Below are 21,678 nucleotides of genomic sequence, written 5' to 3'. Positions count from 1 at the left end.
TCATTTTTTAATAATTTATTATCGTTGTATATATATATATATATATATATATATATATATATGCCAGTGAGCTTGATATATCAGAATGATTCCCCTGCACTGAACTCCGAGTTGAAAGTAAGTTTTTATTATACTTGAGGGAAACACAGGGTTCAGCTGCTTATTGCGAGGAGCAATTGCCAAGGGAGAGTTAAACTCAATTACTGTAACCATACTGAATAAAAAATACTGCCAAGGACAAAAATACGCCTGGGTAAAGACAGCACTGAATAAAAAAAATCGACATAAAGCGTATCAAATATTTATTCACCTGGTCAACAAAAGACTATAATACATTGGTAAGCTTGGTATGTCTCATCTCATATAACTTAGCACAATACAGTCACTTGTGCTTTCACCATAGACTGCGATTTACTAACGATTTATAGTTTCAGATTCGCCCAAACAGCACCCCTCTAAATAAATAAACCTTTGGTGAATCAGACACTTAAATACTTGTGGTTCTTGAACATTTGCATTTTTTTAAACAATCCATGGGCCGATTTACTAAATGTTAGCAGTACAGTGGTGGAATACTCCATTATAATAAAAAGTAGATTATTTTCCAACAGTAAATCACTCCATGTGTACTATTGCTTATTACCCGACTGAGAACCTTCCTTTAAGCTTACAAAAGATAAGGAATTTTGTACCTATTTTCGTTAGCCAGTGTCCGAATTTGTTTTTCTTTCAAGAAAAAAAAAACTTTTTGTAATACTAAACATATATAAAATTCATTTTATTTTTTATTTGATCTGCTGCTTCATCGTTGTCTTAACATGCTACAACAGGGCTAGAAAATGATGGATTCCCTACAAACCCAAAGTCCTGTCTTTTTAAACAAGTACCAATAGCCACATGAAATAAAAGGGAAATTAAAAAATAAAACCCACTAAACAATAGGTAAACGAGATCACCAGATAAATAAAAAAAGGCTTTTTTTCTTTGAACAGACGTACCATATTTACAATCCCCATTAAATTACACATAAATAAATATATACATAAACACTGATTCCCTTATAATAATGAATGTGATCTCTGTCCAGACAAAAAAAAGTTCAGGGTACTTTCATTTACCTTTTAGAGGGGTAATAGGGGGCAACTTGAAGACATGACATGGAACTGCAAATTTTTGTGTTCAAGTTTATTCACAATACTGATAAATGTCATCCTCAGCCTTCTGAACTTGGCTACAACCTGAACTGTAGAGAACTTGGTGACTTTAGTCCGATGACTTTCAATAGATAGCAAGAATTGGTTGCTTTAAAATTAAAAAAAAAGTATTCTTAAAAAACGTCCGAACACTAACGACAAAACTTTCTTTCCTGGATCCATCAGCCTGTCCTGGTCATAATCCAAGAATGGATTCGGCGACACAGAATGATGGACAAGGAGGCAGTGCAGCCTTATACTCCGGGAGGAGGGATGGCACCGAACTGTCTTTGCCCCAGTGGGCTTTTAGCCAACACTAGAGGGCGGTGCTGAGCAGGTAGGGTAGACAGGCAGAATAGGGTCACTTTCTGTGCTTTTCATCTTTGTCGCCTCCTTTGCTGCTGTCTGTGTGGCTGTTGGGGTTATTGTTGTTGAGGTACATTTTGTCCATTGCTTTTAGAGCCTCGGTGAGATAATTCTGCAGGGCTGTGATGGCCGCACACACAGCTGGGCTGCCAAATCCATGAGAGATGAGGTTGAAGTGTGTCAGACAGCTTTGGATTCCCGGCTCTAGTATTGGAGATGGCCTAGAATTACCCAAGGGGGATCTGTCTTGTGACAATAAATCTGTGAATTCTTTACAAATCTGCCTGCAAACAAACGAGAAGAAAGCAACAGAGGTCAGATGACATATTCCTTATACTTAGTTAGCCAAGAGCATTATTGAAAGGGCAATAACCCAAAGCGACCAATCAGAAGACTTCTTTCACTGGTCTTACAATGCTAAGCAGATAGATGCTGACATCTGATTGGTTTAAACACATCATTTTACTTCTATCTATTCAATAAATAAAACATGCATATGAATAATGTAGCAGTGACCGATCAGTATTAAACCACATGTATGGAACACATCTGATCCCCTCCAGTTGTATGAACTCTACAAGCACCATGAAGAGATCTTCGTTACGTTCACATTCGATTTGCAAAGCCTCTGGGAGAATACCTAACCTATTGACATGTCTAAGGACTTTCGGGATTTAAGCTAATAGTTCCTGTGCAAAAATAGTGAGAACGAAATGCAGAGCATATGTAAAAAGAATTGTGCTGGTTGCTTCCATTCCTGGCTAGGGAGAAGTCTCTGGCTAGGAAATAGTTTGTTAATAAAAAGCAGATGTTCAGAACCTGTGGCACTTCATCTGCTCTGCAACTACAAATCCCAGCCAGGTCCTGTCAATCAGCTAAATAGATCAGCAATCCTGATAGAAAGAGGGTTGGGATCAGGCTGGGGGGGTATAGGACATACCTAGCTGATCACACACTGGTCATCTAACAATCAGTATGTTCAGGCAGATCACTCTATATAGTTGCTGATCAATCTAAAGATTTTGTACAATCAAGGGAGTAAGATGTGTGCATTAAATTGACATTATATGACCTATATTGACCTTACTAGTGGTCCAAAAAAATCCACTTTCCATAAAGTACGAGATTTTATAAGAAGTTCCAAAGCCAGGGCAACCTTTGTTATATCAGATTTCAGCCCCAACCTCCCATGCATCACAAACCACATTATCACCCTCTTTAAATTATTGTATTAAACTCAAGCAAGGAATATATTTTAAAGCTATCTATGTAAAACATTATCATTTGTAGCTGCCATTGCAATATCTAGATATACTTTGATAAAACATCACATTTCCGGTAATTAGATAAGTATTTCGATGAGGTTCTTAATCCTTTTCATGTTGGAAGCAATTTACTTCTTGCAAATGATTAACTCGGGATCCTGAAAATGCTCATGATTGTTTTCTGTTTAGGACAAGGAAAACTTCAGCACTCCAGCTGTTGCTAATGCTTGCAGGCAAAAGACCTTGCTGGGGATTCTGGGCAACACATGACAACATGGGGCTATCTATTTAAAGCATGGATGAACTACAAGACCCAGCAGATTATCTTCCCATAGGACAAACATACAAGGGTGCTTTAATCTTCCTATCAGTCCAGCACATGAAGGAAAATAACAAACTTACTTTGTGGCTAGTAGCATGTTTTTCCTGGTCACTTGCTCATTTGGGTCAGAGTGTTGCCGGTTGACATACTCAGCTACAGCTTTGGCAGGAAATTCTGTTTCACAGACATAACCAAAATCTCTGGCTAGATGCACAGCTTCACCTTTAGGAAGAAGAGAGATGTGTGTTTATTCGAGGAAGATGACAATCAAAGCATTGCATATATATATTAGTAATATATTTTGTTGTAAGTAAAAAAAAATATACAAATTATATTAAATATTATATTATTTTCATGGATGATACTAATAAAACAAAGTAAATGTTTTCTTTTGACACCAATTATTAGGATAAATATATTTATTTAAAACAAGTGACACATATCCAGATGAGCGCAATTATAGAGAATCAGTCACATGCGCAAAATAGAGACCTTATCCTTTATGATCTGAGCCAGTAGCAAGATAATAATTATATCAGTATAACCAATCATCAATCTTACCTAATCATGTTATCCAAATAACCAGTATTATATATAATCTCATCAATATTGATAACTTTCTTCTACCATCCTTATCCAATGATACCATCTATATAGCTAATATGTCCAGGAAGGGGGATCTACACTTGTGAAATCTAACCATTTAAATTGATGTTATCATAAAGACATAAAGAAGACTTTGCCATGTGCTCTACACTGTGATGACCGAGTGTTCTGTAATGATTTAATGAAACAAATGTGTACATGAAAGTATTCCACAAGCAACCCAGTACAAGGAAATAAAGGGCAGGCTTCTCTGCGCTGACATTCTTTAACTCCACCATTTACAATGAATGATCTTTTTTTATATATCCTGAACGATTAGCTAGAAGAGATTCAGGGTCAGTGCACGCAGTCTGTCTGTTTTGTTGATTTTCAAATCTTTTGGTTTTAATTTCCTGAAGCAGTTGGATTTTACTGCAGGGTTTCCTGCCATTAGCTGCACTCCGGAAGAACGCATGCGCCAATTAGCGCTTCAAAGCACAAGGCGGCCAAGCTTGTTTCCAGGAAGATGGAGCAGATCATCAGACACTGGCTCCTCACTTCAGGACACCAGACACACAGATCTCATCATACACACACACCATATACGGAGGGCACCTGGCATACAATATACAATGTACCATGGTGCCTTAAACTATCAGATTATTAAGTGAAGGAATTAGAGTGATTGGAAAGAATAGAAGAGAAGACTGGTACTATATAGCACACATATCATACAAACTACAAACAAATAAAACACCATACAAGAAGAAACAATGCAGAACAGGCACTTGGATATACACTATAGCACACACAAGCAGCACAGAGCACAAGGAATACACTATACACTGTAATAAACCATTTTGCCATAAATTATGGGGTACTAGAAGTGTGAGAGAGTATGGTGATGGAAAAGGTTAGAGGAGAAGACTGGTACATAAACCATATATAGTATAAATACTATATAAATAGACCCCAGCATTACAAGGCATGTGTATAACCCTATACAATGTAACATGCCATGGTGACAGAAATTGTGGGATTATTGGAAGAGAGAGAATTCCAGTAGGTTGATGGATGCAGGTTTTACAGACACTATACAGAAAGGTTCATAGCAATAGGGGGCATTTGGAAACACATCATATAATGTAATTTACCATGGTGTAATAAACAATGGGATTATTAAAAGTAAGAGAGTTAAAGGAAAGTCACAGGAGTGAATGGGAGTGAAACTACATCCTTTGTAGTATTTATACCATACATAATCCATAAACCAAATAAGAAGCACCATTGCAGTACATTACACATTGATGTACACTCTATAATGCAGCATACATTCAAGACATTATGATGTGATTACTAGAAGTGTAAGAATTAAAGAGGGCAATGGGGGATATTTGTAGGGAAAATTAGTGTTCTCACACAAACTCACTCTTTCTTAAAAATCATAAAAACAGAATTTTTGTGCACATGATTGGATAGCTGAATTCAGCAGAGTGCTTTACCTTATTCTCTAAATTCAGTAAAATGTTTGCATGTACAGCAAGCTTACTGTAAGTCAGAGATTTATATTATATTGACAGTGGATCTGTCTAGTACACACTATATGAGCAGAATTACACCAATACAAGACATCTGGAAATAAACTATACATTGCAGAATACAGCAGATTCAGAAACTGGTGAAGCAGAGACAGCAGATACACTTATTGTAGTAATACACTTAGCATTGGCATGGACCTCTATAGATTCAATGTTGTTGTGCTCTTATGTAAATAAATTATGGTATATACCTTTACTGTGTAACAATTAAAGAATAAAAACATCATACCTGTTGTAAACCTAGGCAGCATGTGCACAGAAATCTTTTTTGGAAATTATTTGGTACTAAAACTGAACACAGTTTAAATTTGTTCAGTGGCAATTCACTTTGCTGGGAGGAGGCAGTTGAGTTACTAAGGAAGTTGATTACTTTCACTTAAACATTTTATGAATATTATCTTCACTTATCCTATCAGGTGAAAAGTAAATTATTGTTTATTTAGAATACTTGATTAAAAAGAGATATTTTCACATGATTGTAATTTATGTGGAGATTCCAAACTACTTAATGTAAATCAGCCCATATGCCACACCTTCAATAAATTAACCCTATAGGAGGAAATATGCCTGGCTTCTAACTTTTCATGTCAGATAAGTTCATATTTATAAATGGATGGATGTAAAGTTCTTCCCAAAACCAAACACCTATTGTATATTTAGTGACCCTCTAATTGGTGGGATAACTGTTTGTAAAGCTGGCACAAATCATCCCCAGATGGACCCAATAAAAGCCAATGCATCATGATCTTGGAGACATTAGAAAGGCTTTCTTTTCACACTGCCCAGTGTACATTGCAGACAGAGCTGGTGCATTTGGCTCTAATGTATACAAGTGTCCTTTAGACTGGAAATGAGAAGCAGCAGTCAGAGGCAGTCAGATCTGTGTAGGATAATGTTCCCCTCTGGCATAGGTCAAACATCCCCAAAGTCATTCAGGAAGTGCTGGCCAGGCACTCCTCCAATGGCAGCCCAGCCTGAAATTATTTACTGCATTGTTCGGAGTGGAAACAACTTAAGGCTTGGTATTTACCTATTATCACATTGCAATGGCTTTCAGGGAAATCTTCTGAAAACATTAAATTAAGCCAATCAACAGCCATTAGAACACTTTTGATTCTGCTAAACAAACAGAAAAGACTATAATGGTTTAGGAGCAATTGTAATAAATTGTTCTCCGTTTATTCATCTTTAAACATTTTAATGTTAAGTACCCAGTGTTGTGGCCAGGCCTGGGTTCACCTTGTTTTATTTAAACAAGAAACCTGATGGTTTTCTACTGCAGATTACTCAGCAATGATTCACTTTAAAAATGTGCCTTAGTGTGCTTTATATTAAACTGTACTATAATAAATAATGATAGATTCTCTTTAATGTTACTTACCTTCCACTAAAGATGTAAGTAAAGTGACATTAGCAGCTTTACGTCTTCCAGCTGGAAGGTTTAATCCTATTTTATCTAACTTTTCTCTCAGCGACCTGCCACCATTTTTGGATTTTGCCCTGTATAGATAGAAATTAAATAATTAGAGAAATTAATGCAACTATTATGCCATTAAGCAATGACTACCACAATCAAACTAAATTTCATTTTAGAATGGATTATATTTAATTCATCTGCAATACATGGGTGACAAATGCTGAGGTTGGAAAATAAAGAACCAAAATGAAACGGTTCTGCATAACCACCAATCAGACTCTTTGTTGGTGGCTGTAGGTAACAGGTAAACATTTGTTGCAGTTTGTAGCCTCAGGTACATATGCAAACACACATATATATAATAGGATATATTTTGTATGACCATTGCAGCAAAATATTAATGAAACACATGTATACAATAAATATTTTGATCATACAATGGTATGTTGCTATTCAAAATAAACCTATTATATAAATATGTATAGCCTTACATCCCCATAGGATTAAATGTGAGCACAAGGATGTCACCTGGCTCCTCCTCCACTCCTTCAACACAAAAAACTTTCAGATAGGTCAGAAAATGCTGGGGTAAAATCTAATTGGTGTGCTGGGAAGAGGAATGTGTTGACATGGCTGCAGACCAAGATCATCATTGCTCAAAAAATTGACCTATCCTGACCCAGAGAAATGAAGCCTCCTCTCACATTCTCATTCATGTAATTTACAGAAACATATGAATGGCTTCATAGTTATTGGGTGTAGACACAGAAAATGGCATTAGGCTCAGTGTCTAGGACATCTCTAAAGGGCATCAGAGGAATCAAATTACTTCTATATTAGGAGGAAAAGAAACCAAAGATTTATACATTGACAGAAGACATAAAAAGACTTAGGAAGCCAGGAAGTACAAAAATAATAAAGAATCCAAGCAGCAAAATCAGATACAAATACACTATAAGGAAACATTTGGCTGTTGCTGGTATTAATAGGACCAGGTGTCATTCACTGTGACTTGCAGCTAATCACCAATCTAATTATATGTAAAATGAGTTTTGTCCATATCAGAACAAAGTCATTTATGAACACATTAAGTGGCATAACTGTGAAAAGGATACTGTAATTACAAGTGATGAAATAATTGCTTATATTCTACAATGCAGAAATGTAACATAAAGTTACAATAACTCATGATCAGAACAGAAATGTAACTGAAGCTACATCAATACCCCAAAGAAACCGTTTTACCAATCAGGAATATAGAAACAGCTGAGATTCAACTATCAGAATAAAAATAGCTACTTAAAAAATAAATTTAGCTTATAATAAACACTATAACTAGCTAACTAACTAACTTACTATATATATATATATATATATATATATATATATATATATATATATATATACATAAATTACTATGTTAGTGACAATTATAAATAATTATTAAAATTAGCTAATGGGAAACACTAGTATTAGTATTACAGCTTAAAACATAGATACAATAGATATCAATGGCAAATGTATTTTAAGCTGCTTTGGACAAATTCATAGAGCTGTTTTATCACTCTCTGATTATAAGAAATGACTTTTTCTGTGTTGGGTAATTTATAACTGTAGTTTGATAGCTTTGCTCTTGTTTGTGCACTTGGGTTCAAGTGTCATATCCCTTTCCCAACATCTTTACCACCCCAAGACACAAAATTCCACATTAATGGAGGCAAATATTTTGCTAACCTGCTCCATTAATTGCTTTGCTCTCTATAAGGCAATCAGCATATTTGTAGGTTGTTATCTCCTCCCACATGTTCCTTCTCTGTCCTTACATGCACATCCAGCTGCAGCCTGACATAGAATAAACCTGCCTTCATCTACAATCCCTCATAGTAAACTGGCTGACCAGATCAGAGCCCAGGCTCACTGACTCTATTGTATAGCACAAGACTGCAAGCTACTAGCACACTGTCTGGGGTCCCTAACTAACCCTGATATGAAGGAAGATGTATTTTATGTATTGGGAAAAAGGTCTTACATGCTTACACCATCAGTCCTACAGAGTTTGTACAAAATTTAAGTAGAATTCCTCCCTTCTCCCTTCCAAGCAATGTTGTAAAAGAAAATTAGCTAACTTCTTATTACATGAAATAGTTTTATTACATTGGAAATAATTGGCAAATTTAATCCATCAAGGAGATCACTAGAATCATAAAGAGGGTAACTATGTGTGATAGGGCCCCACAGCAAAACACAACTCCTCTAGCCATACAAAGGGATTTATACCACCTATATAGCAGTCCTCAGATTATATGTATATAATAATTTTATTTCAATTTGGCAAATGGTTTTGCTAGCTACACATTATTATTATATAACCAGACAGCTCTACCCCCTCCTAGGTTTTAGCAACTGCTTTGTTACATCCTTAACCCACACCATTTCCAATATCCCCCATTTCTCATATCACACATAGACAGGACACAGAACATCAAAACCCAACATCTAGGTACATAGAGCATCTTACCTTCTGAGCACTCCTCCCAATAGAGAAGCATTGAGGCACTCAGGCGGGGATAACCTTCTCTGTACTTCTGCCACTGTCACCTTGTACTTTGATGTTGAGCTTAGAAGAGACAGGCGTCCAGGAACTGAGCAGAAAACTTCATTCGGGTTCACTACTCCACCGAAGAGATTGTCTTTGTTGAGAGAGAGGGACGATACTGCATTGTTATTGGATTTAGACAATGAGACAGGCCCTGAAAAAAGAAGGATGACAATGATGCCAGGAAACTAGAAGGCCTATTTACAAGCACACACCTGTGATCTGGGGGCAGAAGGGCTTTCTTTTTGGAAGTCAGCCTCTTCAATAAAACTTGTCAATTCATAGCACCCAGACACAGGTGAGTCACTTATAAGAAATATGTGTAAGTACTTTAAAGCTAAGCCTGGCCATTGCTGATCCTATTCTATAGAATAATAAATGTATTATTACAGTTTTATGTGTGTGTACAGGGCAAGAAAATCTATTGTATGAAATCATTTCACCTTAAACACATTACAATGCAATAACAATAATTTACATTGATATTTTATTATACAGCCTATACCATGAGTTCTCCATGGATAGGAATGCAGCCCTCCAGCACCTAGCAGGGTTAACATGGCCAGCACATAGACAAGAATGCAGAAAGGTCCTTAAGCGCCACAGTGAGGCAGAAAGTGGCAGTTGGACTGCACAATGTCTAGTTGAGGGAAAAGGCTGTCTGATTTAATTACCGATTAAACTTAGATCGTTCAGTAGTATAATACCCCCACACACACATCCTCAACCGATCCACAAGCTTCTATCTCACCACTGAACCCAGGATTATATTTAAAAACAAGACCTCTGCCACTTTCATCACTGCCATGCAAAGTAAAGGCAAATCATTTCGGGAATTCTTGCAATTTATTATTTTCCCGACTTTCTTTAACAAAAGTCGTTCTTTAATTATCAAACCAAGACAATATAGTGCTGATCATTTACAAGCCTCCTTAAAAACACAATCTTTATTATAGCTAAAGCAGAGGTGTGAACAAACTGCCTGAAAAATTCATGTAAAAAATAATAAAAATCGCCAGCTTGAAATAATATGAACACAAGTGAGAGAAATCTGTATTCTAGCATGATAAATCTCCACATTGCCTAATCCGTTTATGTATGCAATCTGCGTAATTGGGGCTGATTTACAAGGGCTAGTTATTCCGCTGGGCAACTCACAAATTTGTTCCCAGTCAGTTTACAGGGAATTACAATTATTTTGTTTTAATAAATATTAAAAAATAGTAAATCTTTTCTAATATTTAAGCCTAATGTTAGAATTAATATATATATATATATATATTTTACTAACAACGACTTTATTTAATGTAGCATTCCATGGGTCATTTAAGTTACTGTATGTTATTTTATATTGTGATACCATCAAAACATACATTCATATCGTGTTATCTAACCAGTCTGTAAACCAATACATCCATAGATTAGAATCAGGACAAGCTAACCAAGCAAAGCTGTTTTGTAGGGAAATATTTATTTAATCCGACATATAGTATAAAGAAAGAAATGACAGAGTTCACCGTCTTTATATTCAAATATTAGTGTAATCATTTGGGTATGGATAGCCTGTGCATTTAATTTGTGGAGGATAGTCAGACGTATGGGGGCCCTGGATAGATCACTTGTGACATTAATAGCTCTGGGGAGGCTAATAGAGACAATAGGAGTTAAACGAACTCTTGAGATTACTACTAATAGAACAGCCAATTATCATGTTGACTTGGAAAAGAACAGTCCTAAAATCTATCCCTGCTAAAACCAACTTAGAGAAAAGAAAATAGGCAAGAAAAACAAACTATCAATGCCATCATTAGGTTTATTTCTCTTAGAGTTCAATGCATTATGTATTTAAATACAAAACCTTCATTTTTTGGCATTGGAGTAAATATCGCACACCAAGGAATTAATTTTCTGGTGCAAATATTAAAACCTCTGGAGCAAAGTTCACTCCAACAATATCTCTGTCACAATATTGCAAATTATTTCTAGCAATCACAACCTATCGATGAAAACATAACACTACATATTAAATTTAAAACATTAATGAGTTTACTAAGCACAAATACGCATATGCAAAGTACATTCATTATTCAATATCAATATATTTTTATTTTATAAATATCTGGACAATAAAATGTGGACTATTGTTAGATCGCTGTGGATTGAAGCACATAACGCACAGTTCTCTGCTTTGTTATATAAGGGGGTTATCTTTCTACTCATCACGTGATGATATTAAACAAATACTTATCTGCAAACACAATTGGAACTGCATGCTATCTTATGAGTGGATTTCTGCTTGCAAGTTTTACATAGTTTACAATGAAGCTTGGCAGTTAGGTTTTCACAACAGAAAAAAAGGGAGGAAAGCTTGTGAGGACTTGTTAGGAATGTAACAGCAAAAAAAGCCTACCTTTCTTAATTACAGTTTGATCTGCGATGTTGATACCTGGATCTTCTACATGCTGAAACAGAAACACATAAATGTTTTAAAGCACTGTCATAACAAAGGAAGAGGAAACTGTAAGTCTTCTGTCATAAGGGGACATGCTGCCCCTGCATAGTACTTTGGGAGTGTTATCATTCTATCTGTGCTGTGCCACCTAGGAACACAAATAAATGGGACTTCTTGGAACATTCTGCCATCATAACTCACTTATGCTTAAACAGCTTTCATATTGTAAGGAGGACCGGAAATATGCTCTCAGACGATGTAAGATTAAGAGAGATCAGCAGAAATTGATGTGGAACCATAAAATGTAACGCATTCCTAATTGTGTGATGAGGAGGTCCCTTAAAGGGCCCCTCTTCCTATGCTGAGATAAACGATGGGCCTAATACACTGTGTTATTAATGTTTTTGCAAACTAAATTTAAAATATATATATAAAACAGAAAATTTGAAATCAATTCGTTAGAGTTAGATATATCGCAGACAATAGCAATGGCGTTGCACATAATGGCAACTGTCAGCGCGTCGGTTCTGACCCACTGTGTTAAGGAATCTCTTTAAATCGCCAAAATAATACCGATCGTAACATTTTCCACTCGGTTCTGGATTTATGCTCGTGTTAATTGCGCCTGATCTCAATGATTCCGGGTGGATGGTACTAAGTTGGTTTATTACGGGTTTTATTATACTCAATGCTCTCATTTGTAACTTGCCTAAAGTGCTCCTGCATTTAAGCATAATTAAATTGAGAAATGTTCAGAAATGACTAGTCTAGTTCTCTGTTTTAAGTATATGGGGAAATATGATCTCTTTATGCTGGCTCACTCAACCCATAAACTAGACTTGCTGAGGGAAAAAATACTTTGATTTGGGCTGCACCAAGGATTTACATCGAAATAGCCCATAGTGCTAAGGGATCATTAACTTATTTCTGAAATCTTCCTCATTTCAACCCATCGCTAGTTCCAAAAAGATAACAGACACAGCTAGGGGTAGGAAATTGGGTTCTTTCTGCTTTTCAGCAAACCATTTAATCCCAGTTATTTTCTGACAGCATTGTCTTTGCAGTTTATTAGCATTTATAGCCGTTTAAACGCTCAGTAGCAACACTGAACAAACAAGCAGTGTAAATAATAGCTAAAACATCAAGTTAATCCTAAATAACCACCCATATCTCTCTATTGCCCCCGGTGATGTGTGAGCATTCCACATACACGAGCCGGTTCCTCAATGCTAATCTATATGATCAAACCATTGACAGGTCATTATAACAATAAAATAATGAATTAATAGCTTGAAGCTGCCTCTGTTCTTCAAATTCGTTCATTTTACCCTAGGCGGGTATTTTCCCAATTTCCCAATAAATAAATCCACATATGCCATAGTACCAGGATTAAATGACAGCATTTAAACACTATTCAATTCAAACCTCCATCTATTTATACTTTTTTTTCCCAAGTTACAATTTTAGCAACAACAAGTTACACTGTATCTAGATGAGGAAACATTAAAACAAATAAATCCAAACGATTATATTGTGCAACAAAGTCATGTTTGATATAAAATGTATGAATTCGTAATCGTTAAACTGTCAGCACTTATTTCACAGTCATACCGAATCCTAGATTTTGGAAGTATTTTGGACGGTGAGGAAATGTTCTAGAGACAGATTATCCATGTGTTTCACTAAAGCCAAAATGTAGGATGTGTCAAGGTTACATTTGAAATGAGCTGCTGTTGATATGCCTCGTCTTGCCTTTTTTCATGAATGATCAATGTCATGTTTAATTGCAAAACATTTTAATTGCACCTATTGGTAACCGAATTAGGCTCCAATAATTTATTGTTCAATTTTCTCCCTCACATACTTAATTCGATAGAAGTGGAATAGGTGGCCCTGATGGGGTCTGCGAGCTCTCTAATGACGTATTGCCTATAATGTGTTAAAAATGGAAAAGGGGGATTTTAATATATCTCACTTTCATTTGTTATGTCTTTCAGGCTTGCCAGCTGCAGGTAGGGGCTGGGCTGTATTAGATTGCTCCTGCATGCCATTTCCTTAATTATAAGGGACAGATTATTTATTACACAACACATCCATCCTGTCTGGGTCCTTTACAAGGGATTGTTCTGCCAGATTCCATTCAGTCATCAGATCTGCCTTCATAGCCCACATATAAGAAAAGGACCCAGCTGTACAGGACTGTTGTTTGGTGTGGGCTAGGATGACATATCTTTTGGAAAGTCATGTACACAGCAGGGCCCTCAAAGGGAGAATAGGGAGCAAATAATAGGGAATGCTGTCTGTCAGGAGGTGAGAACTAGGAAATCAGCTTACCGAGACGTCTTCAATTGCATGAGGTATGGAATGGATAGGGATGTCCCCAAGTCCTGAGCCTAGTCCATGAGGCCCATGCAGGAGATCTTCATGTCGCCTGTAATCCCTACGTGGGTCCAGGCCGGACAACTGGTGCGGTATCCCCCGATGTGTGTGCAATAGGCTGGTCTCTTGGCTCTGTCTCTGTCCCGGCCACCCTGGGTGCTGAGGCTGGGGCTGTGCATGGAGGGAGTTGAGGCTATAGGGGTCATTAACATGGGAATAGGGGTCTTGTGATTGGGGGTATATGGGCTGGTATGGTGGAGGGAAATAGGGGGGCTGAAAGTCAGTATTGGGTGTGTGGGAAAGTGGGGGAGCACTGGCATAGGGGGATTGGCCCACTGTGCCCAATTGAGGTAACCGAGCTGTCCCATTGCTGGTACCGTCGTGACGATCCTAAAAGAAGAGAGAATAGAAACATTAAAAATCAATTCCTAACAAAGCAAAAGTCGCATATCTACCAATACATATTTAAATAAAAATAATATATAATAAATATATATATAAATAAATATATATATATATATATATATAGTTGATCATTCCCATTTATTTGCAAAATTGTGCAAAAAATATAGACGAATTCAAACGAAATATTTGAAGAATCTACCAAGTCTCCTGACACACACATAAGCATGCACATGTACATAATGTTTAGCCATTCCTCCATAATGGTTTGTTTTGATGTAAATGACAAATCCTTGTTTCTTGTGTGTTTTGCCAGCATACTGCACCTTCTACAAGCTATACAGGTCGCTTCGCCCACATAATAACCTATTTCTAGAAAAAGACATTAACTCTAATGCTGTTCCACCCGTTAATGTGGTCAATGTAAAATAAGTACACCAACATTTTTCCAATCACACATGCCGGATAGATAGGTTAGGGAGAAGTATGCATTACATTAAAGGGCATACCAGCCAAGCATATGTTTAAGTTTAGCTGGGAACCAACACATTCTAGACGTTTTAAAATATTAAAGTCTTATTTGATCACCGAGAAAACACAGGATGTATTGGATAAAATCGCATGTCAGGTAATAGCAGTCATAAAAAATCAGGGAACCAGACTAATAAATATAAATAGAAGTCAAAGCGGAAACGTAAAACATTTTTAGCCTAAACAACAATAAAAAAATACAAACAATAAAAAAAGGAAAAATAAAACAATATATAATAAAAACTCACCATAGCGGAAAAACTGTGAACTAACATCAGTGCAGAATAGTGTTACCAATCAAGGTAGAAAAGAGAAAAAATAAAGCTCTATAGCAAGCAGGATAAAAGAGAAGTAGGTGCTACAAAATAGCCAGCACTAGAATATTATTACTAGAAAATCATAGCGCCCAGGATTGATAAGAAGCCACCAAACACCATAATCCATCAGAACTGGAATAAATTCTTCATTTGATGCTGGGGAGAAAAAAATCACTGTCTGGCTTAGATGCTAAATACAAAGTTTTTTTTCTATGTTTAATGCTGGGCTCCTTAATCCTTGTTGACTCTCTTCTCTCTTCTGGACTTGTGTAGCGGTGCTGGGCTTGCTAGCAATGAGCTGCCTTCCTCCCAGCCCTAATAGCAGATATTCATGACTATTAATATTACACCAATACTTAATAAAGGAAGAATGGTTGGAAATCGAGCGTGAACCGAGCAAAGCAACTCAAGGCAGAGCCCTGTTCTAAATGACGTCCATTGAATGAAGAATCAGTGTATCTAATCAGAGAGGTGGAGGGGGTGGAAAAGAGGGAGAGACACGAGTGAGTGAAGGAGAGAGGGGGTTGGCTGGCGAATCACAGGGAAGGGGGGACATTTTAAAGGTTGCAGGGCATGAAAAGTGAAAGAGCTGTAGAGTATAGGGATCAGCCAGTGACAGAAAAGAAGGGATGAAGGGGGGGGGGGTAAAAAAAAAAGGGATTGGCACCTGGGAATCCTGGGAATATCCTGGATATGCCGTTGGCATTTCTGAGGTTCTTCTCTTGCTGCTGGGAATGGGAAGGCTCTCTGTGCTATCCGGCCCTTTGCTTTTCATGTCTGTATCCGAGGGGCCCGGATCTCCTGTCCTCTGAACCTGATCCATAGCCCGATGGGCTCCAACCACAACAACCACAGTTCACAAAGCAGCTTCCTATTCCCAACAACTGTCAGGCAGATCCAGGAATCTCTCTAATTAAACCTCAAAAAAAGAAGGTTTTTTTTCCTAGACATCCAGATGAGTTCTCCTGTTCTTGTGGCTCAGACAAACAGGGGCAGCAGATTGGGAGTCAGCAGCAGTAGAAATGCTTGTGGGAGCATGCAGGTCCCGGAAGGGAGCTGGGGAACTTTGTTCTTATTGTGTAGCTTTGATTTCCTGTCCTTCATTCGAGATCCAGAGTCCAGATGTTGGCTGGCTGGCCAAAGACTCGACGGTTCCTCTCCTTCCTAGCGCTCAAGGTTCTCCATAGCAAGGATGTCTATGGACAGCTCCTGTCCAGCAAAACTCGGCCAGGGTCTGCAGCTGCCTCCCTTCCGCCCGATCCTGGCTCTCTCTATACAAACCAGTCCGACTGGCTCTACAACTCCAGCAAACAACTCCTCCAAAATATTACATGCTCAACTTTACAGAGCTGGCTAGGGTTAGAATAACAACAGTCATCTACCGCCTGCATGTCCCTACAGAACTATGCACACCTAACAAAATAAAGCTTTAATCTCACTTTGAAAGCGAGATTACAGGCTCTGGGCTGGAGCTGGGCGAAGTTTTTGCCTTTTTTTTTGCTCTGTGCTCATCCACTGACACATGGGAATCATGATACTATCGACTGGCTACATATTCTGCATCTTACTTAGAACTAATTATTATTTTTAGCAAAGGCGGCTAATCCTTTTACAAAATGTCATGTGATTGCAGCAAATGTAAAAAAACATAAAAGGAAATACAAAACTTTACACAATAAAACAGCAAACCATCAATTCTTTGGTGTGTAGTTAAGTGCTGGTTATGTCCACTGACACACTAAAGATTTACAACAGGATAAAAAGACAAGTCTGAACTGTCCATGGAAACAAACTGCCCCGACCACTTGGGGAATCCTCCCAACCCTCTGCCCTGCAAGTCCTAACAAGACAATGATCCATATTCACACCGACCTTGCCTGCCTCTCTGTACACACATTTGTGTCTCTCTATAAAGCACACAAACCATATGGTCAAACTACAAATTCACATTTTCTTTAAATCGCATATTCAATTTACAATAACAAAAGCGATCAAATAAAATAAACTATAAAAAACACATTAATGTAACTAAAATATTAAAAGCATATACTTTATAATGAGCTAGATTTGTGATGTTAAACTTAATTAAACTTAACTTAATTCATAGTGTAGAAGTATTATTAAAATAAAGCCCAGTTTGTAAAATTATACAATGTGTTAAAAGTAACACATTTCTGATTTATATATGTGTGTGTAAAGTCAGTTAGTGAGATCTCAATGATATACCAGGCAATAATGATTATTTGCTATGAGAGAATAAGAATAGGCAGTTTGGAAGTCTATCATGCATAGGGATCAGGATACCCCTTTTTCTTTGCAAGTCTGGGACAAGTTTGTAATCTGTGTATAAAATATGATCTCAGGCTCCTGGAGCTTACCTCACAATCTTCATATTTAATATTGTCCGTCAGTTTCCAAAGCATTTTCATGAGCTTTTGGGAAGAGAAATTCGCTTTTCTCTCTTGTTCCCACAAAAGTCTGGAGCCCCAGTGTGTTGTACAGAAAGAGTGAGGCTGCTGCAGTGTCTGGTGCTCTGATATCTCCCTCTAATGGTGGAAAGTTGAGGCTTTTTTTTCCTCTGCTTCTCACCAACAAGCCTAAGTACCTTATTAGCATATCAACAATAGCCCAATTCTAGGTGACATAAGAACCTGCTCTGAAGGACTCAGCTACAGGGTGGAAAAAAATCTGACCAAACCAATAGTGCAATTCTACTATCATCTGTTTAATACATGGGTCACAGAACAAGCAATAAGATTTCCAACTAAATAACGAACAGAATTAATAAAAAAATAACTAATCTGTTTTGGATTTGGATTATTATTACCACTAGGCAAATTTTAGGATAGCAGCAAGCCTGTTAAATAAGGTTATTCCCATGCTCCAAATAAACTTATTTGATAAATCATAAGGATTTTAAAACCAAACATTAGAAACTCTTCTTTTCTTTTTAATAACTGATTTTGATGTACGCAGTTTCCCTTTTTTGAGCCCATGTCCTACTTGATATTCTACTTGAGTGTCTGAATATGTTGGGAAAGTGTGAAATGAGAAAATTATGCACCATCTAATGAACAGTTTCACTTTGACATTAGTATAATGGTTCATTTTAATGGCTAATTGTATTGGATTAGTAGGAGCAACTGGGACAAGCAGCCGACTAGAGCAAAGATAAATTCTCAAATCATATTTTAAATCTTAACATTTTAGTCTTATGTGCCATTCACTTTCTGGAAGACAATATGTTTCGTGTTCACAACAGGGTGTTTTTATTTTGTAGAACATGTCCAGGCACCCAAACAGGCAGCATTGTTACAGCAGACGCCACTTGCACCCAATGCTTTGGGTGAATGAATAAAATCCAAAAAAGGTCCAATGTCATGATGATGTAGGAGGTGTGTTTGCTAACCTACAGACACGGATTTATTCTTTTGTTAGTGTCTGCCTAGTCCAAATAGTTGTTCTTACTTCATTGATGTTAAAATGAAGTTCAGAATAGCCTTTAGTGGATGTGTTAATAGCCTAGCACTGTGAAAAGGGCTTTAGCGTCAGCTAGCGCCATCCATATGAGGTCAGACAGGCCCACCATCACATCAACAAGATTACCATGACCGCCCAGCTAATTGAATGCGAATTATTAGTGTTAGGATCAAACATAGCAGCATGAAGGTTAGCAGGAGTGTGAAAGAACTATTTAACACCACCGAGCAGATCAATACTCTTTGCATTAAAAAGTCATCATTAACATTTCTTGGGTGGAGCAGTTGCACCCAGGACCTGCTAATAGTGTGAAACTCTTAAATTTACATGTGATGTGCTCATTGAGATGCAGAGACTAATTCGTGTATTATTAGGACCTGTGAAAAGCTAAACTTACTGATAACATGATACTATATAGCTGATATGAAATAGATAGAAGTACAGTAGGAGAATAGTGGCCACATAATTAATAAACACCATATACAATAAAAAGTTCTGGGTCACAGATAAATCACTCAATTCCTATTATAACAAAGACTAAATATCTAAAATAAACAGTTATACCAGCCAACCACCTGGGTAACAAAGCAGGCCTTACTATGCAATGCTTGTATATACTGAAATAAAGAATGTTGTATTAACTGTCATTATTAAGTATCATACTTGGGGTTAATGAAATAATCCTGCAATATCATATTAGATGATGATAAATTCAATGAGATATATATATATATATATATATATATATATATATATATATATGCCTGGGGAAGAGAGTATTGATTTATAAAAAGAACAAGCTATCAAGTACAAGCATTGCAGATAAGTTATATTCTATGCAGTACACCTCATGTACAAGGACAATCACATAAACTTTAGTATAGAGAACAAGAACAATAAATGATCAATCCATAGCTTCTCCTAAAACATATAGCAATGTGTCTGATTTGTACAGTGTATGGATTCTATGCAGGCATTATTAGTTTACTCACAGCCTTCCTTAACCCTGCAGAAAAATAAGTGGCTCAGGGCGGTTTTGCCTGCTCTGTTCCTCACCTGCCTCGTATTTTTAATGAACAGGAACAGTGCATGACTACAGACAAAGACAAACATTTATCTGCACCTCCATGGCCTTCCATTATTAAGTTAGATCCACACTGGTAATAGTGTAAACTACATACATATATAAAAAATTAAAAAAAAAGGTCGATCGTGCTATTAAAATGAAGAAATACATTTTCTTTAACAATCTAAAGGTCATTTAAAACAATCACTTATGAAAATGTCATTTAAATCATGGAGTGATAACTCACCTGCCAATCCCCCATTTTGACCAGTATGGACATCCTATAATCCCTCGCTGATGATAGACTGAGGGATCCGCCTGTTGATACGACCAGCTTGAACAAATCCTTCTCTTACCTGTACAGGAACATCTCACCTGCTCATAAAGAACTGGTTGCTACCTGTGCACGCATGCGCACAAGCCTGGAATTCGCTTAGGTAACTTACTATGTTCTTAGCTGTCTGAGTTGTTGATAGATTTACAGCAACCGAAGTCTCCACATAAACACCAGGTTGCCTCCCCCTTTCATTCCCCGTACTACCAGCTATTTATTGCTCAGGGGTGGGTGATCTCCTGCATTGATGAAGTCAAGTGCTATGGTGATAATGGGGCTGTGAGACCCCCTATGTTTCTAAATTACAATCTAAAGTTAGGTGTAAGTCAGTGCACATTACTATGAAATTTGCAGTCATTTCCTAAATATTTTTGCCATATCCTCTACTGTGGAATGCCCTTATTTTTTTACTTGCTTACCAATGCCCCCCTCCACTCCCCTGTTATCCTGCATCCTTTCTGTCACAAAAGGCATGGTTTGTATAATGAAACACATCCCAATGGTACATTACTGCCGGGTACATTATTAAGGCAATCCTAATGCAATAAACCCTTACTTTATGCCTGATAGGAGATCTACAGACAGTAAATACAAAACAGGCGCTGTTTGCTTTGTGCTAAATACACTGATTGTTGACTATAAAACAGTTATGAGCTTGTGATCTTGTGTTCTGCCTTCCAGTAAAAAATAAGTGAATCGCAAAATGCTATGTGACTATTACTGAATGGGGTAGGTATGTATATAGAGAGATTACAACCCAGCTACACACTACATGAGGACTGGAGACATAGAGAAGCAGACAATCCAATTTCATGTTACCTTTGTAGTTGTTCTGGGTAATTACCCCATATTTGTATTATTCCAGTCTTCCTTTACAAGTTTTTCTTCATTAGTGGATAAACACGTTTAGCTAATGTGGAACTACAAATGCAAGCAGTCTCAGTTGGAAATGTGAAAAAGCACCAGTTTTGGACTTTTTACCGGTTATTACAGTATTTAAATTATATATATATATATATATATATATATATATATATATATATATATGATAAGGAATACATATCTTTAATTCCACGTTTAGCACAACTACTCCCGACATAATTAACCCTCCTCTAGAAATGAAGGAAATCTAGTCCACTATTCACCATTTTCTTGGTAAAACTTTTGTGCCATTCATCAAAAAACCAGAACAAAGTTATGACAAGCTTTAGAGCTGCGCTGAATATCTTATTATTATAGACACAATCAGCAAACTTCACTATTCTTCTGCTAGTTGTGACTTCTTGTTCTCTGTTTCACCATTCAAATAATTAGTACACTGCAGACAAAATCTATTATTACTTTATTATAATATACTGGCCTCCTGGGATGCCCC

The 21,678-nt window shown here is 37.0% G+C and overlaps 1 protein-coding gene across 6 annotated transcripts; it reads right to left on the bottom strand.

The window, feature by feature from the left end:
* Positions 1 to 285: 285 nt before the first annotated feature.
* Positions 286 to 20,309, bottom strand: TFAP2A (transcription factor AP-2 alpha). 6 transcript variants are annotated; one of them, XM_072411723.1, is made up of 7 exons: positions 20,217 to 20,309; positions 14,129 to 14,563; positions 11,753 to 11,804; positions 9,265 to 9,496; positions 6,711 to 6,829; positions 3,227 to 3,368; positions 286 to 1,843 (listed from the first exon to the last, which is right to left on the bottom strand). In XM_072411723.1, exons 1-7 carry the CDS (start codon positions 20,247 to 20,249, stop codon positions 1,555 to 1,557), a joined length of 1,302 nt encoding a protein of 433 aa, XP_072267824.1. In that variant the 5' UTR covers positions 20,250 to 20,309; the 3' UTR covers positions 286 to 1,554. The 6 variants fall into 6 exon arrangements, with proteins under 6 accessions (XP_072267824.1, XP_072267823.1, XP_072267822.1 ...); XM_072411722.1 differs by lacking the exon at positions 20,217 to 20,309 and adding an exon at positions 17,802 to 17,938; XM_072411721.1 differs by lacking the exon at positions 20,217 to 20,309 and adding an exon at positions 16,091 to 16,694 and having other exon boundaries at positions 9,265 to 9,436.
* Positions 20,310 to 21,678: the final 1,369 nt, after the last annotated feature.

Source organism: Pyxicephalus adspersus, chromosome 5 (genome assembly GCF_032062135.1).
Source record: "Pyxicephalus adspersus chromosome 5, UCB_Pads_2.0, whole genome shotgun sequence".
NCBI lineage: Eukaryota > Metazoa > Chordata > Amphibia > Anura > Pyxicephalidae > Pyxicephalus > Pyxicephalus adspersus.
The sequence above is the reverse complement of the archived record's forward strand: the minus strand, read 5'-3'. Positions and strand labels throughout refer to the sequence as shown.